The sequence below is a fragment of the Trachypithecus francoisi genome, unplaced genomic scaffold (genome assembly GCF_009764315.1).
Source record: "Trachypithecus francoisi isolate TF-2019V2 unplaced genomic scaffold, Tfra_2.0 Lachesis_group11, whole genome shotgun sequence".
Lineage (NCBI taxonomy): Eukaryota > Metazoa > Chordata > Mammalia > Primates > Cercopithecidae > Trachypithecus > Trachypithecus francoisi.
In genome coordinates, this window is record NW_022681456.1 from 15561356 (window position 1) to 15583924 (window position 22569).

A 22569-nucleotide genomic window follows, 5' to 3' on the forward strand; every position below is an offset into this window, starting at 1 on the left:
AGGCCTGGAAGTTCCCTCATTCATTATTCACTCAGCCAGTCAGCAAATAATTAGGGAGTGCATGTATTAGTCAGCTTGGGCTGCTGTAACACAATACCAGACTCAGGGGTTTAAACAACAGACATTTATTTTTCTTACAGTTCTGGAGGCTGAAAGTCCAAGATCAAGGTGCTGGCAAATTTAGTGTCTAGTGAGGGCTCTCTTCCCGGCTTGCAGATGGCCACCTTCTTACTGTGTCCTCATATGGCCTCTTCTCTGTGCACTGAAAGAGAGAGAGAGAGGTCTTTGATGTCTTTCCTCTTCTTATAAGGACACCAATCTTATTGGATTAGGGCCCCAGACTTATGACCTCACTTAACCTTAATCACCTCCCTATAGGCTTTATCTCTAAATACAATCAAATTGAGGGTTAGGGGTTCAACATAATAAATTTGGAGGAGACAAAATTCAGTCTATAATACCTTGAGATAGATTCCAGAAACTTGTTTAATACACATCTAGGGGTTCCCTGATCCTCAGTTTCCTCACCTGTAAAATAGGAGTGGGGCAGGCACTAATTAATAGCACCTACCTCATAAGGCTGTTTTGGTGATTAAGTGGGATACAGATGAGGAAGGCTTAGTTTAGCGTTTTGCTTTTTTTTTTTTTTTTTGAGACAGGATCTCTTGCTTTGTCACCCAGCCTGGAATGCAGTAGTGCAATCATGGCTCACTGCAGCCTCAACCTCTGAGCCGTCCTCCTACCTCAGCCTCTCAAGGTCTTGGGCTTACAGGTGTGCACCACCATACCCAGCGAGGCTTTTTAATGGTTCTCTCCAGAAATTCTCGTAGAATTGGGGTGAGGTGCCTAGTCCCTGGGGTTTTAAAGACTTGTACTCAAACAGATCTCAGCTCTGTCCCTTTGGACAGGTCACTTAAATGTTTTGAGCCTCCGTTTTCTTATCCACAGAACAGGATGATAGCTCTCAGAGTGTGGGCTTGTGAGGCCTAAGTGGGATGGGCACTCTGATAAACAGTAAGCATTCAGCAGGAGTCACTTGCCTTCCTGCCCTCCCCTCAGTTATTAGAGCTTGGGGTATGGATAGCCCTTGGTGCCCAGCAGGGAGAGACCACCCCTCAGCCCGAGGCAGGGATGGAGCAGCCCAGTGATGTGAGTGTGTTCTGCGCATCCAGACAGACTCCAGCATACAGCTGTTCTGCTGTTGCCAAGAAAAGGTATCATTTTAGATGCCAGTGCTGTCTTGCCAGCCTCCCAAATCCTGTTATTAATCATAATAACCATGATGAAGATGATTTGGGTTTGCCACCAGTGGGCCTGTCGCCATGGGAATGGGGCACCACAGGGTGTTCGTGCCAGGCCTGGCTCCTGGCCCCCTACCACACCGGCCCCAGGCTGATGGCTCTTGCGTGGCCACCATTCCACCTCCTGCCTTGGCCCCAAAATGCCGGTTCTCTGCTGACCCCATGAGTCAGGAAGAGGTGGCAGGGGTGTTTGCAAAAAGATGGGAGCAGAGAAGCTTCCCTTGGGCAGGAGCACCCCAACCCACTCCACCCCCAGTGGCCCAGTCATTGCAGGGGAATGTTGTCTGGCCTATGCCAAAGACTTTCATGGAGGACATTCCTACTGTGGGCTCTAGTCTCAGATCCACTTCTGAGTCCTCAAGATAAACACACACACATAAGCAGATATATACATGTGTAATGATTACGTCCAGTAATTGTGTGGCTTTGGCAGCTGACACAGTCCTGTGCCATGCACTGTCTCATTTTAGTCCTTGCAACAGCTCTGTGAAGTTCAAATTAATGTGCCCATTTTACAGATGGGAAAATAGAAATTTGGGTCTGCTCAAGGTTCCATAGCTAGTAAGCACAGATGGAGCCTTCAACCTCTGTGGGTGTTCCTAATTGTAGAAGCAAGAGCTGATTTAACTCTGCTGACTCAAGAGTTTGCTAGTGAGTTTGAGTAGTAGTTTCTAGCACAGGATGTGTTGCATCATGTCTTTTGTGTAGAATGCAAGAGCAAGTCATGTGTTATTAATCCTGAAACACTGAGACTTGGACCATTTCCTTATCTTGTATAAATTAGGACAGTGATTCTCAACCAGGGCAATTTTTCTCCTCCAGGGGACATTTGATGATGTCTGAAGACATTTTTAGTTGTCATGATTGGGGGAAGGGGGTGCTAATGACCTCTCATAAGTAGAGGTCAGGGATGCTGCTGAACATCCTACAATGCCCAGGACAGCCCCCGTGCCCCCCAATAACAAAGAATTGCCCAGACCCAAATGTCAATAGTGCCAAGGTTGAGAAATCCTAAATTAGAACAAATTTAATGGTGTCTGCCTGGCCACAGTTTTTTCTGTTGCATGCATGCCAATCTGCTCCTAGCCTGGGAATGCAGGAGGTGGGTGGGTGGCCCAGGGTGGGATACCTGTGGTAAGCCACCATCCAAATGCAACTGAGAGTTGCAATTGCAGCAGTTACCCAGGTATGCTTCCTTTCCTACAGTCCCTGTTTTGGGTTCTACAGAAAGTTGAGTATATGCAAATGGATGCTACCTTCATGTGTAAGATGGAGGGGGAATGAAAGAGATCTTAAAGAACTACATGTATGGGACACACCCAGCCCTACCCAGCTAGTGAATGTCACTGCAGTACTAGAACCCTGAGCCCCAAACTCTTGGAGTCTCATTCAGGGATCTTTCCTCCACCCAGTGTTTCTACAGGTGTTGATCTGCAAGTTGATTTGGGGGAGGACATGAACAAACATTTTCTATCTTAATTTTAACGTGTATTAGAAAATCACTAGTCTCCATTTATGGCCACACTAAAGAGTGACCTATTAAAATATATTTAAGTTAAAAATGGATTTCTTAGTACATGATAGTCTAGAACAGTGGTATCCAGTTTGGTGGCCACTAGCCAGATGTGGCTACGTAAATTTAACCTTAATTAAAATGAAAAGTTCAGGGCTGGGAGCAGTGGCTCATGCCTATAATCTTAATGCTTTGCGAGGCTGAGGCTGGAGGATCCCTTGAGGCCAGGAGTTTGAGACTAGCCTGGGCAAGATAGCAAGATCACATAGCAAGATCACATCTCCTCAAAAAATAAAATAAAATTAGCAGGGTGCGGTTGCTCATGCCTGTAATCCCAGCTACTTCATAGGCTGAAGATGGGAGGGTCACTTGAGGCCAGGACTTCAAGGCTCCCATGAGCTATGATCTCACCTCTGTACTTTAGCCTGCGTGATTGACAGGCTGTCTCAGCAGACCCTATCTCTAAAATTAAAAAAAAAAAAAATTAAAAGTTTAGTTCTTCAGTTGTAAGCCACATTTCAAGTGCTCAATAGTTATGGTGGTTAGTGGCTGCCACATTGGACCATATAGAGGACATTTCTGTCATGATGGAAAGTTCTATTGTACAATGCTGCTCTTGAAGGTATTGAGATACGGCAAAAATCGTGATTATGGGATATGAATGAGTACATTTGAGAGAGCAACATGTCACAACTTCTGCATCTCAGAAACTCTCCCTGGAAGAATCTAGCCAGCCCCAGGTCCCCACAGAGACCTTCATGCTGGAGGCTGTCATCCTGCATGACCTCACTTTTAATGATGATTTGAGATATGCACCCCCTTTCCCCCTGACTGCTCCCTTCCCCTGTGTTAATGAGCCAGTTCCTAGGAGTCTCGAGTCAATGAAGATCTCAGAGGGGGTCTGCTTAGATTTCGGACCCACCTGGAAAGCTCTGCCTTGCTAAGGACTTCCAGTGAAAGAAGGCAGCCAGCCTCCTTCCATGTCTGAGAATTTACCTAAGGAATAAATTAATGTGAGTGAAGGGAGATATTCCCACTATCTACCCAAAGATGTTCATGGCAGCATTGTTCATAATAGTGGAAGAGGGAACTGCCCGCCCAAGGCCCATCAGCAAGGAGGTGGTTATAGACACTTTGATACATAGGATGGGATGATGTGTTCCAATTACACTGGAGTTCTTTAGGGTTCTGGAACACCCTGAATTGGGCCCTTGGTGGAACTTTGTCCTAGCTTCTCCTTCTGCCTAGATATTCTCCTTGTTCACGTAGCTGGATCCTTTATGTCACGTAGATTCTAGCTCACAGTTTACCTGCAGTAAGCTCTGTCTTGTCTTTGATGCATCCTCTATTTTAATTATTTGTACAATGCTTATCACGAACTTTAGTTTTTCTTATTTATTGAACTCATTTATTGTCTCCTTTCCCTACCAAAGTGCAAGCTCCAGGAGGGAAGGGACCTTGTTGGTCTTGTTCCGTGCCAAGCGCAGAACCTAGGCATCATAGGTGATGGAAAAAAGTAGATTATCATTATTTGTGGATTACTGAAATGTATTTGTAATCCTCCAAATCAATACTCACAGCACTTTCACCGTTATTCATGGACATGCAGAGTGGGGAAAACTCTGAGTTGCCCGATGCACATGTTCCCAGCTTAGGTCAAACAAAGGATGCTCTGCCTCTGTTTTGGCCTCATACAGAGAAGCCTTGAGGACAGAGATTGAGCCAGAGTGGGCAGCACAGGGTAGCATAAGATGCTGCAGCTCTGGGGCCAGTTGGATGAGATTTGAATCCCAACTCTGGCACCTGTTAGTAGAGTTGCCTCAGACAAGTCACTTAACACTTCTGAGCCTCATAGTCTATTATGTAAAATAAAACAGAATCTATTAGGATAAGTTGTTTTCAGGGGTTAAAATTACAAACTATGTGAGGGATGTGTGCATGTGTACGTATTTCCCCAGGAGCAATGATTCAGTATTCTACTAATACCATGTTCCAGTGACTTTATAGAACATAACTGCCATGAATAACAAGAATCCACAGTGTCGTTGAATGAAGATGGGCAAGAAGGTGGGTGCCTCAGAGGCAACGGAATTCAATGATGGTTTGGATCTGAGTGTTTCTCTAGAGCAGCCTTCCCTGTACCTCCTACTGGGTCTCTGCCTCCAGTAGGTGGTCAGGCAGTGCTCAATGGAGGAAGCAAGAAGGGCAGCAGAGATGGCTCCAGGGACATGGGGTCAGTGCCGGGGGGGCTGGTCCTCCCTGGGCTATGAAACAGAGCTCATCCTGTGCTTTGCTTCTCCAGACGGGAGGACAAACTGCGCATTCAGAATGGCTGGCTGTGCCACCTGGCACCAGAGATCATCCGCCAGCTGTCCCCCGACACAGAGGAGGATAAGCTCCCCTTCTCCAAGCACTCTGACGTCTTTGCCCTTGGGTAAGTGGGCCCTGCCCTGGCCATTGAGAACCACAGCCTGGGCAGAGGGGCACTTCTCAAGTCTTTCAATGCTTTTGGAAGGGCCAGGGTGTACCTGTCTACAGGGCCAATGTGGCTGGATTTTGGGGTGAGAATGGAGGAATCTGAATAGGGTATACTAGAAAGAATGACCCTAACAAACTTGTGTGCCTGGTTTCCAATGGATTATGTGGCCATAACAAGTTACCCAACTCATTTACTTATTCAGTAGCTATTTGTTGACTGCCTGCTATATGCTGGGATTGTAGCAGATGCAGGGGATACAAGACTCAGTGTTGTATTAGTTATGACTGCATAACGAATTATGCCAAAACTTAGCCACTGAAAACATTTCTTATCTCAAGTTTCTGTGGTCAAGAATTTGGGAATGGCTTAGCTGAGTGGTTCTGAGTGGGCTTTTATGAGGTTGCAGTCAAGATATTGGCTAGGGCTGTGGTCTCATCTGAAAGCTCAGCAGGCTGGGGATCCATTTCCGTGGTGGCCCACTCACACGGCTGTTGGAAGGAGGCCTCAGTTCCTCAACCCTTGGGCCTGTGTATAGGCTGCTTGAATGACTTCACAGCATGGTGGCTACAAGCCTCATTGTCATTTATGATCTAGTCTCATAAATTTACATATCATTGTTTCTACCATATTCTGTTTGTTAAAAGCAAGTTGCTAAATCCAGTCCACACCTAAGGGGAGGAGAATTAAGCTCTATCTTATATATGATGGAGTATCAGAGAATATACTGGACATATTTAAAACCACCAGAGGCCCCTACTCTATCTTTCTAGTGGAAAGCAGATAAGGAAACATCCAACTTTAGCAAAGTATGATAACTGCTATTCTGAGAATAAACACAGGACTGTGGGAATAAAAGAGGAACCAAATCCAATCTGGGAGGTCAGGGAGGGCTTCCAGGAGATGATAATCCTGAGCCTAAGTTAAAGGTTGAGTACAGGGGCAAGGTAAGGTGTTCCAGATCAAAAGAATGTGCAAAAAGGTGCAAAAATAAAAGAACACATTGCCCACATGGAAGAATATATAGAAGGGTTGGGGGAGGAAAGGGAACTGATGGATGAAGAGTCAGGAAAAATTTAGGCTGGGGGTGGTGAGATAAGAGACTAGAGAGGGAAGCACAGTCAATCCTGCAAGGACTTAAAGGTTGAGTTAAGGAGGTTTCATTTCATCTTCAGTGCACTAAGGAGCCATTGATGGTTATTAAGCTCTGGGGGAATGGGGAGTGACATAATCCTAATTGAGTTTTAGATCAGTCAGATCACTCTGGCTGCTGTGTAGAGAATGGAATGAAGAAGGAGAGGATGGGAGCCGGGTGTCCAGTACCCAGGGAAACGCTGGCAGCCTTCACTGAATCAGAGCCTGTGGGTACGAAAGCTGAGAATGGACATCAGAAGCACACATAGGAGGTGGAAGCAATAGAGCTTGATCATGGATTGAATTTGGATGGTGCCTAGATAGCTGCCTTAAGCAACCAGATGGAGAGTGGCATCATTCACTAAGGTGGAGACTGTGGAGGTGCAGCAGGGTTGGGGCATGCCAGGGAGGCAAAGAGGTCAGATTTAGACACAGTGAGTTTGAGCTATCTTGGAGGTGACAAATGCAACCACCAAAACACAGCTGTCTCTACATGACTAGTATAGAAAAGAGGAGTTTAGGACTTGTCAGCAAATAGGTAACTGCAGCCACAGACAGAATGAGACGTCTTTGGAAGTACAGAAGGAGAAGAAGGGCCCAGGACACAACCCCAGGATACAGGGCAGAGTGCCCTGAGAAAGTATAGCCAGAAAGACTTCTAGGCTCCCATGACCATGCAAATCCTTGCCTAATCTTGTCCACAGGTGGTTGCAATAGCTGGGGGAGATAACACTGGGGAAGCTGGGAAAGTTGCAGGCCTGCAGATGAGTTCAGTTAGACTTAACACCACGAGAGATGTTACAGAGAGTCTTCCTTGGAAAAGGGCCCCCACTGCATCCTCACTGAAAAACCCTGAGGAGATATTTCTGGAAGATCAGAATTCTCAACATCTGTTGCTTGAGCCACTTTAGAGGAAGTCAGTCGGCCTGATTATTTTATGCCCAAATCTTTATCTAGTTAATATTGTTATCTGAAACCAAATTGCAATAATTACGTTGGTATAGTTTAGTGTAAATTTAGCAAAAGAAAAAAATGTGATTAACAAAATGTACCGGAATAATTGGTTTTCTGCTGGACTTTTCATCTTCAGCAATTCTTTTTTCCTTAAAGTGAGTTTCTCTTGAAAGTTGGGTTTAAAAGGAAGTTTTAATGAGGCTTTTATTTCTGACACTGCTGAATTCTGAAGGACCCGGCGCTCTGGGTTTCCTGCCAATTAGGTGCGTCCTGTTGCTTGGGAACCTCATGCTCAGAAATGACTTAGAACAAACACGAATTTTTTAAAGAGGGTTGAGCACTGTGTTAAGCCTTTTATGTGCACTGTCTCACAGAATTTTTACAAGCACCCTTCGAAGCAGATACCATGTTGCTCCCAATTGACAGGTGAGAAAACTGAGGCTTTAGATGGCTCAGTGACATGCCTTACAGTGATGAATGATGGTGCTGAGATTCACCTGAAATATCCTGTACTCTAGAGTTGGAGCTTTTAACCATAGAGCCCTGATGGGTTTAGGATTTCTTTTGCCACTCAAAGGCCTATTTCTCTCAACTGTAAATCAAGGATAATACATCCATCGAGGTGTTCTAAGAATTGAGTGAGAAAACATTTGTAAGGTACCCAGCACAGGGAATAACTCAAGACATCCTTCCCCCTTTCACATGAGTGGTGGATGAGTCTGTTGATGCCTCCTTCACCAGACTCCAATCACCAACCACAAGCTTGCGCCTCCCAGATTGTGCATTTTCCTGATTACAAAGGACTCTTAAATAGGATGGAGTCTAAGCTTCCTGCACGTTGGCTAGTGGCACCATCTTGGAGTCAGACAGACTAAGTTCAACTTCTGGCTGCCCTTCCTGTTTGCTGTGTTATCTTGGGAAAGACACACAACCTTTCTGGGCATCAGTTTCCTCATCTATGAAAGGGGGATAATATTAATAATAATGCCTTCTGTTTTAAAATTTAGGTTTTGTTATTATTCAGGCAGCATGAGGCCAACAGTCGTCATTGAAAAGATGGTTTGTTACTCACAGTTCCCAGAGCAGGTGTGCCACACCATGCAGTGTCCACAGAGGGCAGCACCAGGGTTGGTCTGGAGGCAGAGGAAATGTGAGGAAAATGTTGGGAAGAGCCTTTATTGTGGTTTTCTTGGGAAGGAGCAGGGGAGGCAGGGTAAGAAGGCTTAGGATTGGCTCATTTGAATGATTTCAGTAGGCTCACAGCATATAGGGGCTGGGGAATATTGGCCCAGAGCTTGCAAGCCCAATTAAGGAGGTAGTTGGCAGTATGAGTGTGAGCTCTGGATTATCTGATTAGCCTGTGAAAGGTGTGTTCACAGGTGAGCCCTTTACTATCTCCAGGAATTGACTCTTCCTGGAAGGGGCAGAATCTCCAGGGTCAGCAAAGCCCCAAGTAGTCAAAGCATCAGAATAAAAAGACATGCTTCATAGACCTCCCTCAGCAAAAAACTTAGAGTAGTGTGTAGTGCAGAGTAAAAACTCAATAAGTATGATTATTTATTAGGATAACTATAATCTTTTAGTACCTTCTCTTGAGAGCTTTCTGATCACCTAAACTGACATTCCAACACCTGAGCATCACCACTCCTTACCCACCCCAGAGGTATACGGTTGTCAAGTAGAAGGAAGATGTAACTATGAAGTGAAACCCTAACAATAGTTGATTTGACACAGTGCTCTGGTCAGTAAAGAGGATAGCAGAGTGCTTTGTGTTCTTTAAAGCAAACTTACATGAAATCTTACAGTGGAGGAAAGATCACTTTCTAGAATTGTTTCAGATATTTCCTAAGTCGGGGAATCGTGTGCTCAAAGCACTGAGATCTGTCCCCATGGTACAGCTCAGTGACACCCCAGCATCCTGTTTCATCCACTGTGGTCCTCACTGCTATTCACACTTCATAGCATCATTTGTGCACCACCTGGCCCATCACCCCATTCATGACACATGCTACTCACTAGAGCAATCCTTTCTCCATTAATTACAATGTCACGATTTGTGAAGCAGAAGATAATGTGGTAAATCGCTCTAGAATAATCCTAGCATGGAGTTGTTTTGGCGTTCAGAGTCCCAGATAAACATCCTTCCACTGCGATGTTATCATTATTCTCATTTATCAGGTAAGAAAACCTGCACTCACAGAAGTGAAGTGACGTACCCAGGAAACCTACCCTATTATACTGTTAGTATAAATGGAATCAGGACTTGAACCCCAGTCACTCTCAAAGCTCTTTTTTTCTTTCCACCATTCCGCAGGATGGTTTATACTTAGAAAAAAAAAAGTATGAAAGAAAAAAATCCTAATCTGTCCCCCAGAGTTAGTTATTGTTAACATTTTGCTATGCTTTACTTTATTCTCTTGTTCATACACATATAATGATTTTTTAAAAAGCAATATCAAACTTTACATACAGTCTCATATCCTGCTTTTTTTTTAACCTAAGATTATGTACTGAGCATTTTTTGTGTCAGCAAAATTTCATTGAAATGTTTTAATAATAATACAGCATTTCATCTTATTTTATGGATTTAACATAATACATATAACCAGTTCCTCTTATTGGACAATTGTGTTTTTACTTTTTTTCAATATTATATATAATTCTCTGGGAATATCCTTATAAATAAATTTTTGTACCCCTAATTATTTATTTGCAATGATTTTCTAGAATCATTGCAAGTAGAATCAGGGACAGAGATCCTAATCACATTGTATTTAACTATTCATTAGAAGATATCCTGGGATAAACATGACTTCTAAGACATTAAGAAAGCTTTAGGTGTGTCCCACGTGGCAAAATACCTACCCCATGAGGAAGAAACTGGGGAGAAGAATGGGTGCCAGGAGGCTGGCTAGGTGGGTGTGTGTTAATAATGGAGGTACAAGATTGCAAGTGACACACCACACCAACACCCCTTTAACAACGTCTGCCAACAGCACAATCTGGTATGAACTCCACGCCAGGGAATGGCCTTTCAAGACCCAACCGGCAGAGGCAATAATATGGCAAATGGGCACAGGCATGAAACCCAACCTCAGCCAGATTGGCATGGGAAAAGAAATCTCGGTAAGTCCCAAGATAGGGCCAGACCTGGGGGATGAGGGGAGACACAGACCTTCTTTTTACTATGTGTTAAGGTTACAAATGCTTTCCCATAGGGTGACCAAAAAAATATGCATCGCAACCTTGTCAGACAGCAGTTTGAAGCTTAAAAGGCAAGGCTGCTGCACTGTGCCTGCAATTTCAGGTACCTGCCACCAGGGGCACAGTAACACGTGGTCAGGTTTTTCCTGACTATGGGTTGCTGAGTTAGGTAGAACCAATATATCCCTCTTTTTCTGCTATTTTTAAAAGACATGAATTAAAACATCACAAATATTAATGGTTCTAATTTTATTTGCATCTACATAATAATTTTAAGGCATTATCTAACTCAGAACAAGACATACAGAAATAGAGAAGCCTGGGTATATATTAATATTAACAATCTTCCTCTAAAACACAGCAGGAAGAATCCTCTCTTTTTATCAGAAGACACACAAGTCAGAGAAGGAGTAATTATATGTTATGTTTTTAAGGATTACCTGCACCTAGGTGATGAAGAGATTACTAAAAGTAACTTTTCGTCTCTGACTTTGAAGGGCTCTTATAGTATTGAGATATGGATGGAGACCCCAGGATTCCCTTTTCTCCCTTCTGTTAAGAAAAATGTCAAGAAACTGGGAAGTATTGTTGATCTCAGTGTATCCTAGACCTTCTAGAATAGAGCTTACCTGGTTGTTATTTGGGCTCAGAAAATACATGGGAAGAAGGATGGATGGATGGTAATGGATGGACGGATGGATGGTAATGGATGGACGGATGGATGGATGGATGGATGGATAGATAATGAAGGATGAAGAATGAAGGAGTGAATTGATATAGATGGGTGGATGTATAGATGCATGCATGATGGGTGGATGAGTGGATGAATGGATGGAGGGATGATATATGGGTGGATGGATGGATGAAAGATGGAAGGGTGAATTGATATGGATGGGTAGATGTTTAGATACATGCTGGATGGATGGATGGATGGATGGATGGATGGATGATGGAGGAATATGGAAATGGGACAGATGAATGGACAAATTGGCAGACCAAATGTGATGCCAAAGAGTAATTGGCAGACCAAATGTGATGCCAAAGAGTAAGAGTAATTGGCAGACCAAATGTGATGCCAAAGAGTAAGAGTAATTGGCAGACCAAATGTGATGCCAAAGAGTCACCATTTATGTGTAATTACCACACATTGGTTTCATTTAGGACATTCTTCTCTTCTGCTGGGCCTTTGAACAAGAAGAGAGACCTACCTTCACCAAGCTCATGGACATGCTGGAGAAACTGCCAAAGCGAAACCGCCGCCTATCTCACCCTGGACATTTCTGGAAGTCTGCAGAGTAGGTTTTTCTCCCTTAGCATCTCTCCCCACTGCCTTGTCCTCTGCCCTTTGTCACCTTTTTGATCCTCTCTGCCCCTTTTTTACTTCTCCCCCAACAAGCTCCTGTCCATGTGCCCACCCTTTGGCAACCACCCTTCCCTACTAGTTTTCCATTCAATGGAGTCTGTTTGGGGGTTTGGATCCTGGAGTCTGTCCTGTGGGATCTTGGTTCCTGCAGCTACCCTGGGTTTCTCATTGCTTATCTCTTCCTGATGAAGACTGATGCCCTGATGAATCTGAGCATCATGCAGTGAGGTGATGCCTGAACCCGCTAAGCTCCCCACATGTCAGGTATTCAGAGTACCCCTCCACGAGGCCCAGCTTTCTGAAACTCTTCCTTTTGGGCCAGCAGCCTGCCCCTGTCACGGCAGATCACAGCTTCCAGCATTCTCCATTGCATGAATGCCAGAGCAGGAAAGGGTCTGAGCTTCTTGCCAGAAGTATCTCTAGCTTCCTCATAAGAGGCTCCAGACCATGCTCCTCCCTCTTGTTTCTGGCTGGAGATCAGTAGTTCTATCTGAGATAATGAGTGTGGCATCTCTTTCTGGGACCTCCCTCGCCAACCCCAGCTTCTGTGACTGAACTCTCTAGAAGGTAAGAGGGAGACAGGCCCAGATGAGGCTACTGAGGGCTCCCCATGGTTCTGCCAGGTATTCATGGTTGTGCACACTCACACAGACACTCTCAGGTACTCACACTCATGCAGACCCAGGAGCAGTACTTAAAAACATACCTCTCTACAAATTCATTCACACACAGCTACACTCAGATCTATACACGCACGCATCCATATACAAAAACATTCCATGAACGCACACTCCCACATGGAAACCTGCATACATAGGCAAACTCAGGCACATACACACACAGGTACACAATCACAATCACATTACATGGTACATGAAGACATGTGTATATACACACTTGTACTACCATGGCTTACCCACTAAAGAGAAGCAGTACCCACAGATATAGATACCCCCACCTGTGGGCGTGGTGTACCACAGCCATTGTCAGAGTCTTCCCATGAGGTTCCCCAAGGCAGCGTCCTGAAGAACAGATGTTCCCGGGGGCTGTGGACATTAGGAGGCTTTTTTTTCCTCCCTTCCCCTGCCGTTTGAGCTTGCTGAACCTGCAGGATGGAATCTCTTCCTTCCCCAGGGGCTTATCCTTTCCCCAGACCGTGGGAAGGAGCATACACTTTACAGACAGACGTAGACTGAAATTCCCACTCCACTGTGTAATAGCTGTGTGGCCTTGGGCACGTCACTCGGCCTTTTTGAGCTATAGTTTCATGCTCTGAAAGGTGAGGGCAGTGAAACTGCTCTAGCAGAAGTGCTGTGCAGGTCCCATGTGGCCACATGTAGAGCACCTGGTGAGCAGGTGCCTCCCACATAGCAGGCACTCACTGTAGCTCAGCTGCTGTCATCTGCCAGGAGGGAGAACGAGCCCTAAATCCTGCTGGCAGCCTGGCAGGATTTACAATGGATTGGATATGAAAACAGACAGAAGGAAGCTTTAACAAGCAAATCTCTGCCCAGCTAAAGGAGTGCTGGCAAGTTAGAGAATTAGTGTTGGAGCTCCAGGCATGACCCAGCAGTTCAACTGAAGAGAGGGACTTAAAGTTTACTGGTTGGAGGGAAAGGCAGGAGGCTTCCCTTTCTATATTTTATTGTGAAGTTGGGCTGAAACAAACAAACACAGGACCAGAAACTTTGTGGTCTAGCAGAATGGGATGTTGGGTTCAGTGGAATTTTCCATTCATTCCCTCTTCCATTCATTCTTTTTTATTCAGCCCATGTGTACTGAACATCTTTTATGTGCTAGACACTGTTCTAAGAGTGAGAATACAGCGGTGAACAAAATAAATGAGTTCCTTTTGCTGCAGTGGACATCAAAGTCTGCTCATCGCAGGAGGCTATGGTGTGGATCCCAGTCCCACCCCCTCTTCCTGCATCTCTAGCTGTTATGGAGCTTTATTCCAGCCCCACACACTGGATGACCATTCCTAGTCCATGCCCAAGTGGGAAAAGTTCTGAGTTCAAATCCTGACCCTGCTGCTTCCTGGCAGTGTGCCCTTGGGCAAAACACTTAACCTCTCTGCGCCTCAGTGTTTTCATCTGTGAAATTGTATGATTCTGTCATAGAAGTTCATCACTGATTATTTTCATCTTTGAAAATATTCGTAGCCTATATTGCAGGCTCATCTCAGGCTTAAATGGGATCAGGTATGTGTGGCACTTGGCACAGAGCCCAGCATATAGTACGACCTCAATTAGCAGAAATCTCTTCCACGTCTTCTTGCAGAAGACAGAAACTGTTCATCTGAAGCCACCTGACCCTCTGAGAGGGTGCTCATTCACAACAGATGACATCATCATGTCCTTGTGACCTCTCACTACTCTCTCCCTTCTCTCCCCACTCCAGGCTGTGACCTTTGGACACGGGGACGGCGTCCAGCTGCCTGGGCTCCCGTCACCTCTCCCTCCCTGCTCTGTCCTCTGCCAGCTCAGGAGGCCAGAGACTCAGCATCAGAGGGTACCAACCCTGACCGACCTGGGAGCACTGGACAACAGCTTGGCGGTCTCCCTGCACCTCAGACTTGAGCCCCTTTCCTCGGGCAGGGTTGGGGACCCCCGAGCTAGGACTGAACCGGACCAGCCAGGGTGATGCATTATTGATCAGTGCGGCCCAGGGAACAGCACAAATGAGAGCACTGCAGGCTGCATGTGGTGCCTTTGGGCTATGGGACTAGGACAGGAGGCCCCACGTGGGCGGGCTCGCAGATGGGGCTATGTGTATGTGTGTCTGTGTGTTCGATGCTGTTCACTCTTGTTTCACCTTGACAAGCAAGAGCCAGACTGCCCCAGTGATGGGGCACCCCTCAGTTCTGTCTTTGTGTGGTGGTTTCCAGCTGTGCCATCTGGGAAGCTAAGAGGAGGGGTACAGAGCCAAGCGGCGGCTTAGTCAAGGCTACTGAGCCAAGATCGAGTAGGGAAGGTTGGGAGTGGCTAAGCTCGTTCCTTTGGAAATATCTGTTTTCAGACACCCCAACCCAAGCCTGTCATGGCATGTGGCACCTTTGCATAGAGCTCTGAAGTACAGTAGGAAAGTTAGAACGTCTTTTGAGTGCTGGGTCTCTCTGGGGGATCTATTCCCCCATTTCTGCTGTTTTCTCCTGTTCTCTGAGAGTAGCACCCCTTTTCACCTCACTGCCCCCACCTCCTTGCCATTTGGAAAGCCAAGATGACTTCTGACAGGCTCCTTAGAGCTCACCATCATTCAGGGCACACCCTGAAGTCTGGTCCCTGAGAATCAGGGCTCTGCGCAGGGAGTTCTAGGACATTCCTTTTCTTCCCTATTCTCTGCTACTCATACCAGTGAAGCTTATTCCCCAACCGTGGTGGATGAGGGTCCTTGGGATACCTCCATGTTGGGTTATGTGGTTGTACCTATGATAACACGTTTGCAAAAGATTTCCCTGCCTTTCACCCTTAAGCAGTCCTGTTGGGGGAGCACAAAGGGGGATGTTGTTTGTTACAGTTCTGCGTTCTCTACTCTAGCCTGGTGCGGGGTCCTGGAGTGGCGGAGCCTGTGTCCCTCACCTGTGTGTATTCCCTCAGTGCCCCAACTTTCCTCCCTCCTCTTGCTCCCAACCTGGGCCGGCGACTCTTCCTGACCATGTGGGGGAAACCCCTGGTGTCCTGCAGGAAGGATGCCGGGAGCAGGCTGGGCATGCAGATGGGAGAGGAGAGCCTCTGGGTCATTTGCCCATATTTTCAAAGCCCTGACCCCCTGAATGTGACCTGGTACAAAAGGGAAATCTGTCCCCAAGCAGAGCAATAGCAGGAGTATCTAGGCAGTGAACAGGAAGCCCAGGGTGGCCCACAGCCCCTCTGTATTTCCTGGGTACTGCCTGGGCCTTAGTCTTCTTGTAGCTGCTATCTATCCAGGCATCTCCTTCCTAGAGAGCCAGAGAGAGGAACTAGAACTTCAAAAACCTTACCTGATCTTACTCTCAGAATCCTAACAGACCTATAGGGATCTCTTCCCCACCTTGGGTGGCTCTCAGACTGGTTCATGCTCTGGGGGCCAAACCTGCTTCCACACTGGGAAGAATGATGAGACCAGTCATGCTTCGCAGAAGCCTGGCTACAGGAAACCCCTCTGTTTCCCAAAGGGCCCTCCTGAATTGCCTTTCCAACACTCCCAGCTATCTGGGACTACAGGACTAAAGACCCCGGCTTGGGCTGCTCCTAAGTGGACATTGCTCTTCTGGGGACATCTGTGGCTCTTGGCTTGACATGTGTGTGTCTTGGAGGCATTTTATACATGTTTGCCTGAGCCCCAGCCACTCTGGGGTTGCTGGGAATGGCTCTTGTCAATGGACACCTCCCCATCCCAACACAACACTCTGTGTCCCAGCCCTTGACCTGGACTTGCACCTGCCTTGGCTCTGCCCAGCAGCCTACTGAGTGCCTGAAACCCAACCACTCACTTCTCTTCCATCACACCAGGACTTCTTGGGTCCACGGACTCCAGTCCTTGTCATGTTCCCTTGTGCCAAAAGAAAGGATAAGAGGAAGGAAAAGGCAGCCAGGGTCTACTACCCTGCAGCTGAAATGTCCACAAGAACTGGCACCTTCTCACTCTTGCCTCTTCTGTTTCCAGAATTAACTAAAATATCCAACCACAGCCTTTGGCAAGGCCTAGCATGGTCTTCAACAATATATTTTTCCATTCATTCATGAGAACCAGTTTGAGATTAAGGACAGGGCCTGAGTGATCCAGGGGGAAAACCCCCTTTGTGGAACAGGGTGCCTTGGGTCCATCCCTGAATTTGTGTCACTTTCTCTTGACTTCTCGATCTTTCCCCACTTCACTACTCTGTCCCCAAGTGCATTGGTCTCTGCTGCAGCCAGGCCAGGCTCCTGGCCTTCAGTCCCTTCCTGACACCCCTACCCTGTCCCCCCTACACTTCCCTGACTTGTTGAGAAGCCAGCTCTAATTTGCACACATTTAAATCCAGGAAGAACCAGACCACTGCTTTCCCTGCTGGCCTCCATCTTTATTCACTGATGAAGTTTTGGGAGGACATTATATTCATCTTATGCAGGGAGGAAAAAAAGAGGAAAGAAGCTGTATATTTTTACATCATAATTACCAGCCTCAACTTCAACTCATTCTATACAATCCACATGACCAAGATTTGTGTATTTGCCCTTGTCCCGTCACAGCTGCACACAGGTGCCCAGTACACACAAGTCACTGACTCAACAGCGAGTTGTTCCAGTCTGTCTTGCTTTTAGCAAACCCTCATATACATGGGCTTCCCCAGGGGACCAGTCCACAGGGTGAAGATTCACCAGGAAGCCTTGGCTTTGCAGAGAGAAACCTCTCAGCTTTCTTTGAAGGGCATGTGGATTTGCACATAAATTTCACTCAACTCTACCAGAGTACAGGTTGTTCATAAAACCAAGGAGTTTCCTTCTTGGCTTCCTGTGGGAGGACATGCTCCTTGTGTCCCCATCCCCAGAGCCAAGCTGGAAACCCAAAGTCATTGCTTAGATCCATTTCGTCCTGGTATTCCTTTTACTGATCAAAGAGAAAATTTTCATCTTGCCCTGGACCCCCCATCCTCACCCCATCCATTTGTCTCCACAGCTACCTTGGATTGTCAGTCAACAGAAGCCCTTGACTGATATTGATCACTAGACTTTTGTATCCAAAAAACCTAGTTCTTCCCTTTTTCTCACCTCCCATGCAATATACACACATCATGCCCCTCCCCACAAACACACAAAACCAGCCTTCTCTCACCTTCCACCATTCCTATCCCCACCTACAGCTGATCATCAAAGGCACATGGAGGAAGTAGTAGACACAGAGCTCAGGCCAATCATTATCTTGAGAAATCTAAACCCAGGGCTGGCAGCCTATGCCCCATAGGCCATATCCAGCCTGCCAGCTGGTTTTTACATGTTTTAATTGAGGAAAAATCAAAAGAATAATATTTCATGACATGAAAATTCAAATTTCATGTCAATAAACAAAATGTTATTGGAGCACAGCCACCTCTCCATGTACACAACCACGGCTACTCCTGTGCTACAGTGAGGGAGCCAGCTATTTGCAACAGAGACGATGTGGCCCCTGTAGTCAGAAACATTTACAATCTGGCCCTTTCCTAACTTTGCTAGCCTTTGATAGAGAGGGTTGGATATGGCTCTCAGGGGAAGAACAGGAAGTTGGAGGGGGAGAGAACTTGTTTCAGTGGAAGAAGGCCAGCTTGCCCCAAGATTCAGCAGGCCGCCTCGGGCAATAGAGAACTCCCTGTCCTTGGATAGGGTGGAGCAGAGGTTGACTTCTTGGCCTGTGTGATATGGAGGCAATTCAGGCCCTGAAGGCTGGATCGACTCCCTGGCCTTTAATACTCTTAGTTTGCTAAGGGTGGCTATAATTACAAAATATCACACACTGAGGGGCTTAAACAACACGAATTTACTCCTCACACTTCTTGAGGCTGGAAATCCCAAGATCAAGGTGTCAGCAGGATTGGTTTCTAGTGAGGGCTCTCTCTTTGGCTTACAGGCAGCTGCCTTCTTATCATGACCTCACGTGGCCCTTCCTCTGTGACTGCACATCCCCATTATCTCTTCATCTTCTGATAAGGACAATAATCCTATTAGATTAGGGTTCCAATGCTCTGTGATTTTATTCCCATCCCTGGCTTTCTTTCCCCACACTGGTTCTCAATCTTGAGTTCTCAAATCTGCCCTCCCTGTCCTCATCCTATGCGCACCTTCACTTCACACATCCATCCCCTGCAGGCTGGTCTTGTTCCACTGTGCCACCAGTATCCCCAAGCCCTCCTCAGCTCTGTGAGGCTCCTAGGACTGCTGCAGCAAACCACCACCCACTGGGCCTAAAACAACGGATACATCATCCCTCACCCATCTGGACACCAGAAGTCCAAAATCAAAGTGTTAGCAGGGCCATGCTCCCCCTGAAATCTGTAAGGAATCCTTCCTGGTGGCTTCTGAACTGCTGGTGCTTTCCTGGTCATCATTGGCCTTCCTTGGCTTGCAGCCATGTCAGGCCAATCCCTGCCCTCATCATCTCTCTGTGTGTCCCTATCTTCATATGGCCGTCTTCTTTTAAGGACACGAGGACGTGAGTCATATTGGATTAGGGGCTTACCCTCCTGAAGTATGACCTCATCTTAACTAATTATATCTGCAAAGACCCTCTCTCCAAATGAAGTCACATTCTGAGGTACTAGGAATGAGGACTTCAACATGTCTTTTTTTTTTTTTTGGTGGGGAAAAGATGTGGGGAGACCACAACTCATAACACCCTCTAAGACATTTTCTCTTGTGCCTTGACTGGTCCTCCACTGTAGAACCCAGGTCCCCTGGAAGATAGATTCCCCAGAATTCCTGGTCTCCAAGGTCAGGCTGTTGCCGTCATGCTTACCAAGCTTGCCCTAATCAACAGGTCCCATCACTGAATTCCCACAGCTCTGGATCTCAGTTCCATGGCTGTGTGGGAGCAGCCTGTGTGTAAGTGGCTTGTCTGTAGCAGGACTGTCACTTGACCCCTGAATGTGCTTCATGGCCCCATCTAAAGCGGTTGCTGACATAGCATCTGATTTTCTCTATACTCTTGTCATTGACAAAGGAGTGGGTTTTTATGAGCTACATTTTGCTGTTTCCTTTTTTGGCTTTGCCTATGAGGTGGGGGAGTTCCCAGGCAGACTCACGCGGCCACTCTCCCTGGCTCCCAGCCTCGCCTCCTCCCATACCACCTCACCCTCACCTGCACACACCTGCAAGGGAATCACTTTGAACTCCAAGGGGAGTGACAGGCAGCAAATGTCAGTCTGGGTCCTGGAATGTGGAGCCACAGTGAACCTCTGTCCTCTCTGCTCAGTGCGTGACTATGATATTAACCCAAATCCCAGACTCCCTTCTTGAGGCCCTGTAATCCATACCCATTCTGTTACCAGTTTAATTTTGAAACCAGTAGTGGGGCAAGTGGAAAATCTGCAGTCTCAGTGACCTATTGGACTTGTCTTAGTAGTGCCTGGCACGTAGTAAGTGCTCAAGAAATGTTTACAGAATGCAGACAGAGAGGGTTGCTGGGTAAGAGTAAGACCCAGGCACAGGGAGTTAGAAGGGCACCATTGGCGGTTATCGGCATTCCCCTTTGCCAGACCGTGTTGTGGGTGCCATATCAACCCCAATGAGTTTGTTAGGTTTGTTGTTGTGGTTTAGACTTACAGTCTTGCTCTGTCACCCAGGCTAGAGTACAGCATGATCATAGCTCACTGCAGCCTCAAACTCCTGGCCACAAGCAATCCTCCCACCTTAGCCTCTCAAGTAGTTGATACTATAGGTGCACACCATCATGCCTGGCTAATTTTTTACTTGTTGTAGAGACAGGGTCTTGCTATGTTGCTCACGCTGGTCTTGAACTCCTGGTCTCAAGCAATCCCCCTGCTTCAGCCTCCCAGAGCACTGGGATTACAGGGGTAAGCCATTGTGCCCAGCCAGTTCGCCAGGTTTAATATCTGTGACTTATGAAGTGACCCATTGGATCAGGTGGCCCAGGATGTCTAGGAGGCAGAGTAACAATCCACCCTGAACAGCCTCTGTTCACAGAGCACTTACTACATGCCAGGCTGGAATTCCTATGATGGTTTGGGGAGATAGGTAGCCTTACTCTCATTTCAATGAGGCAACTGCAATACAGGGACAGAAGCCAGCCTCCAAATTGCAGACCCAGCATTTTAAAAACGAGTCATTGGGCTCATCCATTCCCGGGAACCCACCCCCAGGTCCAGGGGTTCATGCCCAGCTGCTCATAGGGATGTCACAGTCCCAGCCTCTGAGACTTATTGGCAACTTGGAACCAGGAGAGAGAGAGAGAGGAAAAGCAGGAAGTTGTAAAGGGGAGGGTGCAGGGGCCAGCAGGGACCCTCCTGGGAGTTTGCACGGAAACTTGCACTTATGTTCTCAAACTGACAGGCTGCCCGCAGCAGCCCGGATTTCCAGGAAACATGTGTCTCGGTTGGCAGAGCCCCTTCTGGGTCCCTCCAGCATCCCTGCTCCAGGCTTCCCGTCCCCTCCTTCTCTCACGCTGGACGTTGAACTGTGGTCCTGTGTTCCCGAGACGCGTACATCAGTGAGTGCTCTTCCCTCTCAGGGGTGGGAAAGGGCCCTTGCTTCCCACTCGTTGGGATCATGCAGCTCCCATTTCCTAACACCAAGAATATGAACGATTCATCTCATGGGGTTGAGAATGGCTGCCCTCCTTCCACTGAAGAGGGCAGGAGATGGACTCTGTCTAGAATGTGCCTGATCTAAATAAGACCTTGTTTCCCAAGTGTGTTCCATAGACCTTTCATTCCATGGCAAACTAGCTGGACATTGCATTATTGAAAGGGTCCTGGGACAAGTATGCATTGGAAATGCTTAGGTAAAATGAAACTAAATTTCTTGATTGCAGGACTTAGCAGAACTTTTAAGACACTATTGTGTGGTTGAATCTCTAAATGACTGACAGGATACTGTTCTTCCCAAGCTTTCCCAGGCCTGTTTCTCAATCTCCAACAAGGTCAACCTCTGTGAATACTTGATACCTTACATTGTACTGAAGGAGGCAATGTCAGTGTACTGGCATACAGAAAAATGCTGACCACTAGCATTCATAGACCCTGCTAGGAGATGAGACAGGTAACTTAGACCCTGATTCTATGCATGTGGACAGTGGTTCCATGAACAAGAACACTACATCTGGCTGATGGTGTCTCCCAATGGAGGGGTCAAATTTGCTGTGTGTTGGTGGCTTCTCCAACATACCATGGCTTGGAGGCCAATGTGAAAATTATTTTAAGATGTAACACCCTCAGAAGGGTTAGTTAAGTTTTCACCTGGGTTTTTATCTTCAACCAAGTCATTGCAATGACAATCTAGAAGGACCTCTATCTATAAGATCTAGAAGGATAAAGATCTGGTCCAAGGAGTACAAATATGTAATGGATCTACCACCAGCGTCCCCTCCTATACTCTTGGCAGACATCATTAATCTATCACAGCATGTCTTCCCACTGATCACAGATGTAGCTTCAGGGCATTTGAGTTACCACTTAAGATAGATATGAGTGACCCTCCCTTATCTCACACTTCTCCTTTTGCAGAAGCGGGATCTGAGGCCCAGAGGGGAAAGCGATAATAAACTCAGCCCTAAGTCAGGTCCCTTCTAGCAGGCAGAAGTAGGTTTAGAACTCAGGCCTCAGAAGCTTCCAGAAGCCAAGCCATTTGGGCTGTAGTTGGTGGACAGTCTATCAGCGCCCTGCAGATGTTTCTTCTTAGTTAGGGAACTTGGAAAATGCAGAAAGAAAGATTCTGTCTTTAAGACTTTGTGTATGATCCTACTTGGTAATCTGCCTGCTTGGAGAAAAATCATTTCTTTTCTGGGACGGCTTCACCACAAGGCCTGAATGCTACCCCCAGTCTAGTAACATCTGGGCTGGAAGTCATGGCATATAGGGGCCTTAAGGAATAACAGTGTGCATGGTGGTGTGCAGGAGAGCTGCAAGGGCTTTTCTTTCTTGAGTAGGTTTGTAAAATTTCTGCCGTTCAGTCTG

The 22569-nt window shown here is 46.6% G+C and overlaps 1 protein-coding gene across 3 annotated transcripts in view; it reads left to right on the forward strand.

Annotated features, from left to right (window-relative positions):
* Window positions 1-20269, forward strand: part of KSR2 (kinase suppressor of ras 2) — a 512275-nt gene extending 492006 nt beyond the window's left edge. For 2 of the 3 annotated variants that reach the window (XM_033220445.1, XM_033220444.1), the window contains 4 exons: window positions 5117-5248; window positions 10375-10504; window positions 11744-11877; window positions 14346-20269. In XM_033220445.1, the coding sequence (XP_033076336.1) occupies window positions 5117-5248; window positions 10375-10504; window positions 11744-11877; window positions 14346-14352 (403 nt within the window). In that variant the 3' untranslated portion in view covers window positions 14353-20269. Of the gene's footprint in view, window positions 1-5116; window positions 5249-10374; window positions 10505-11743; window positions 11882-14345 lie in introns of those variants that run through there. The other variant, XM_033220446.1, reaches the window with a different exon arrangement.
* The last annotated feature ends 2300 nt before the right edge of the window (window positions 20270-22569 follow it).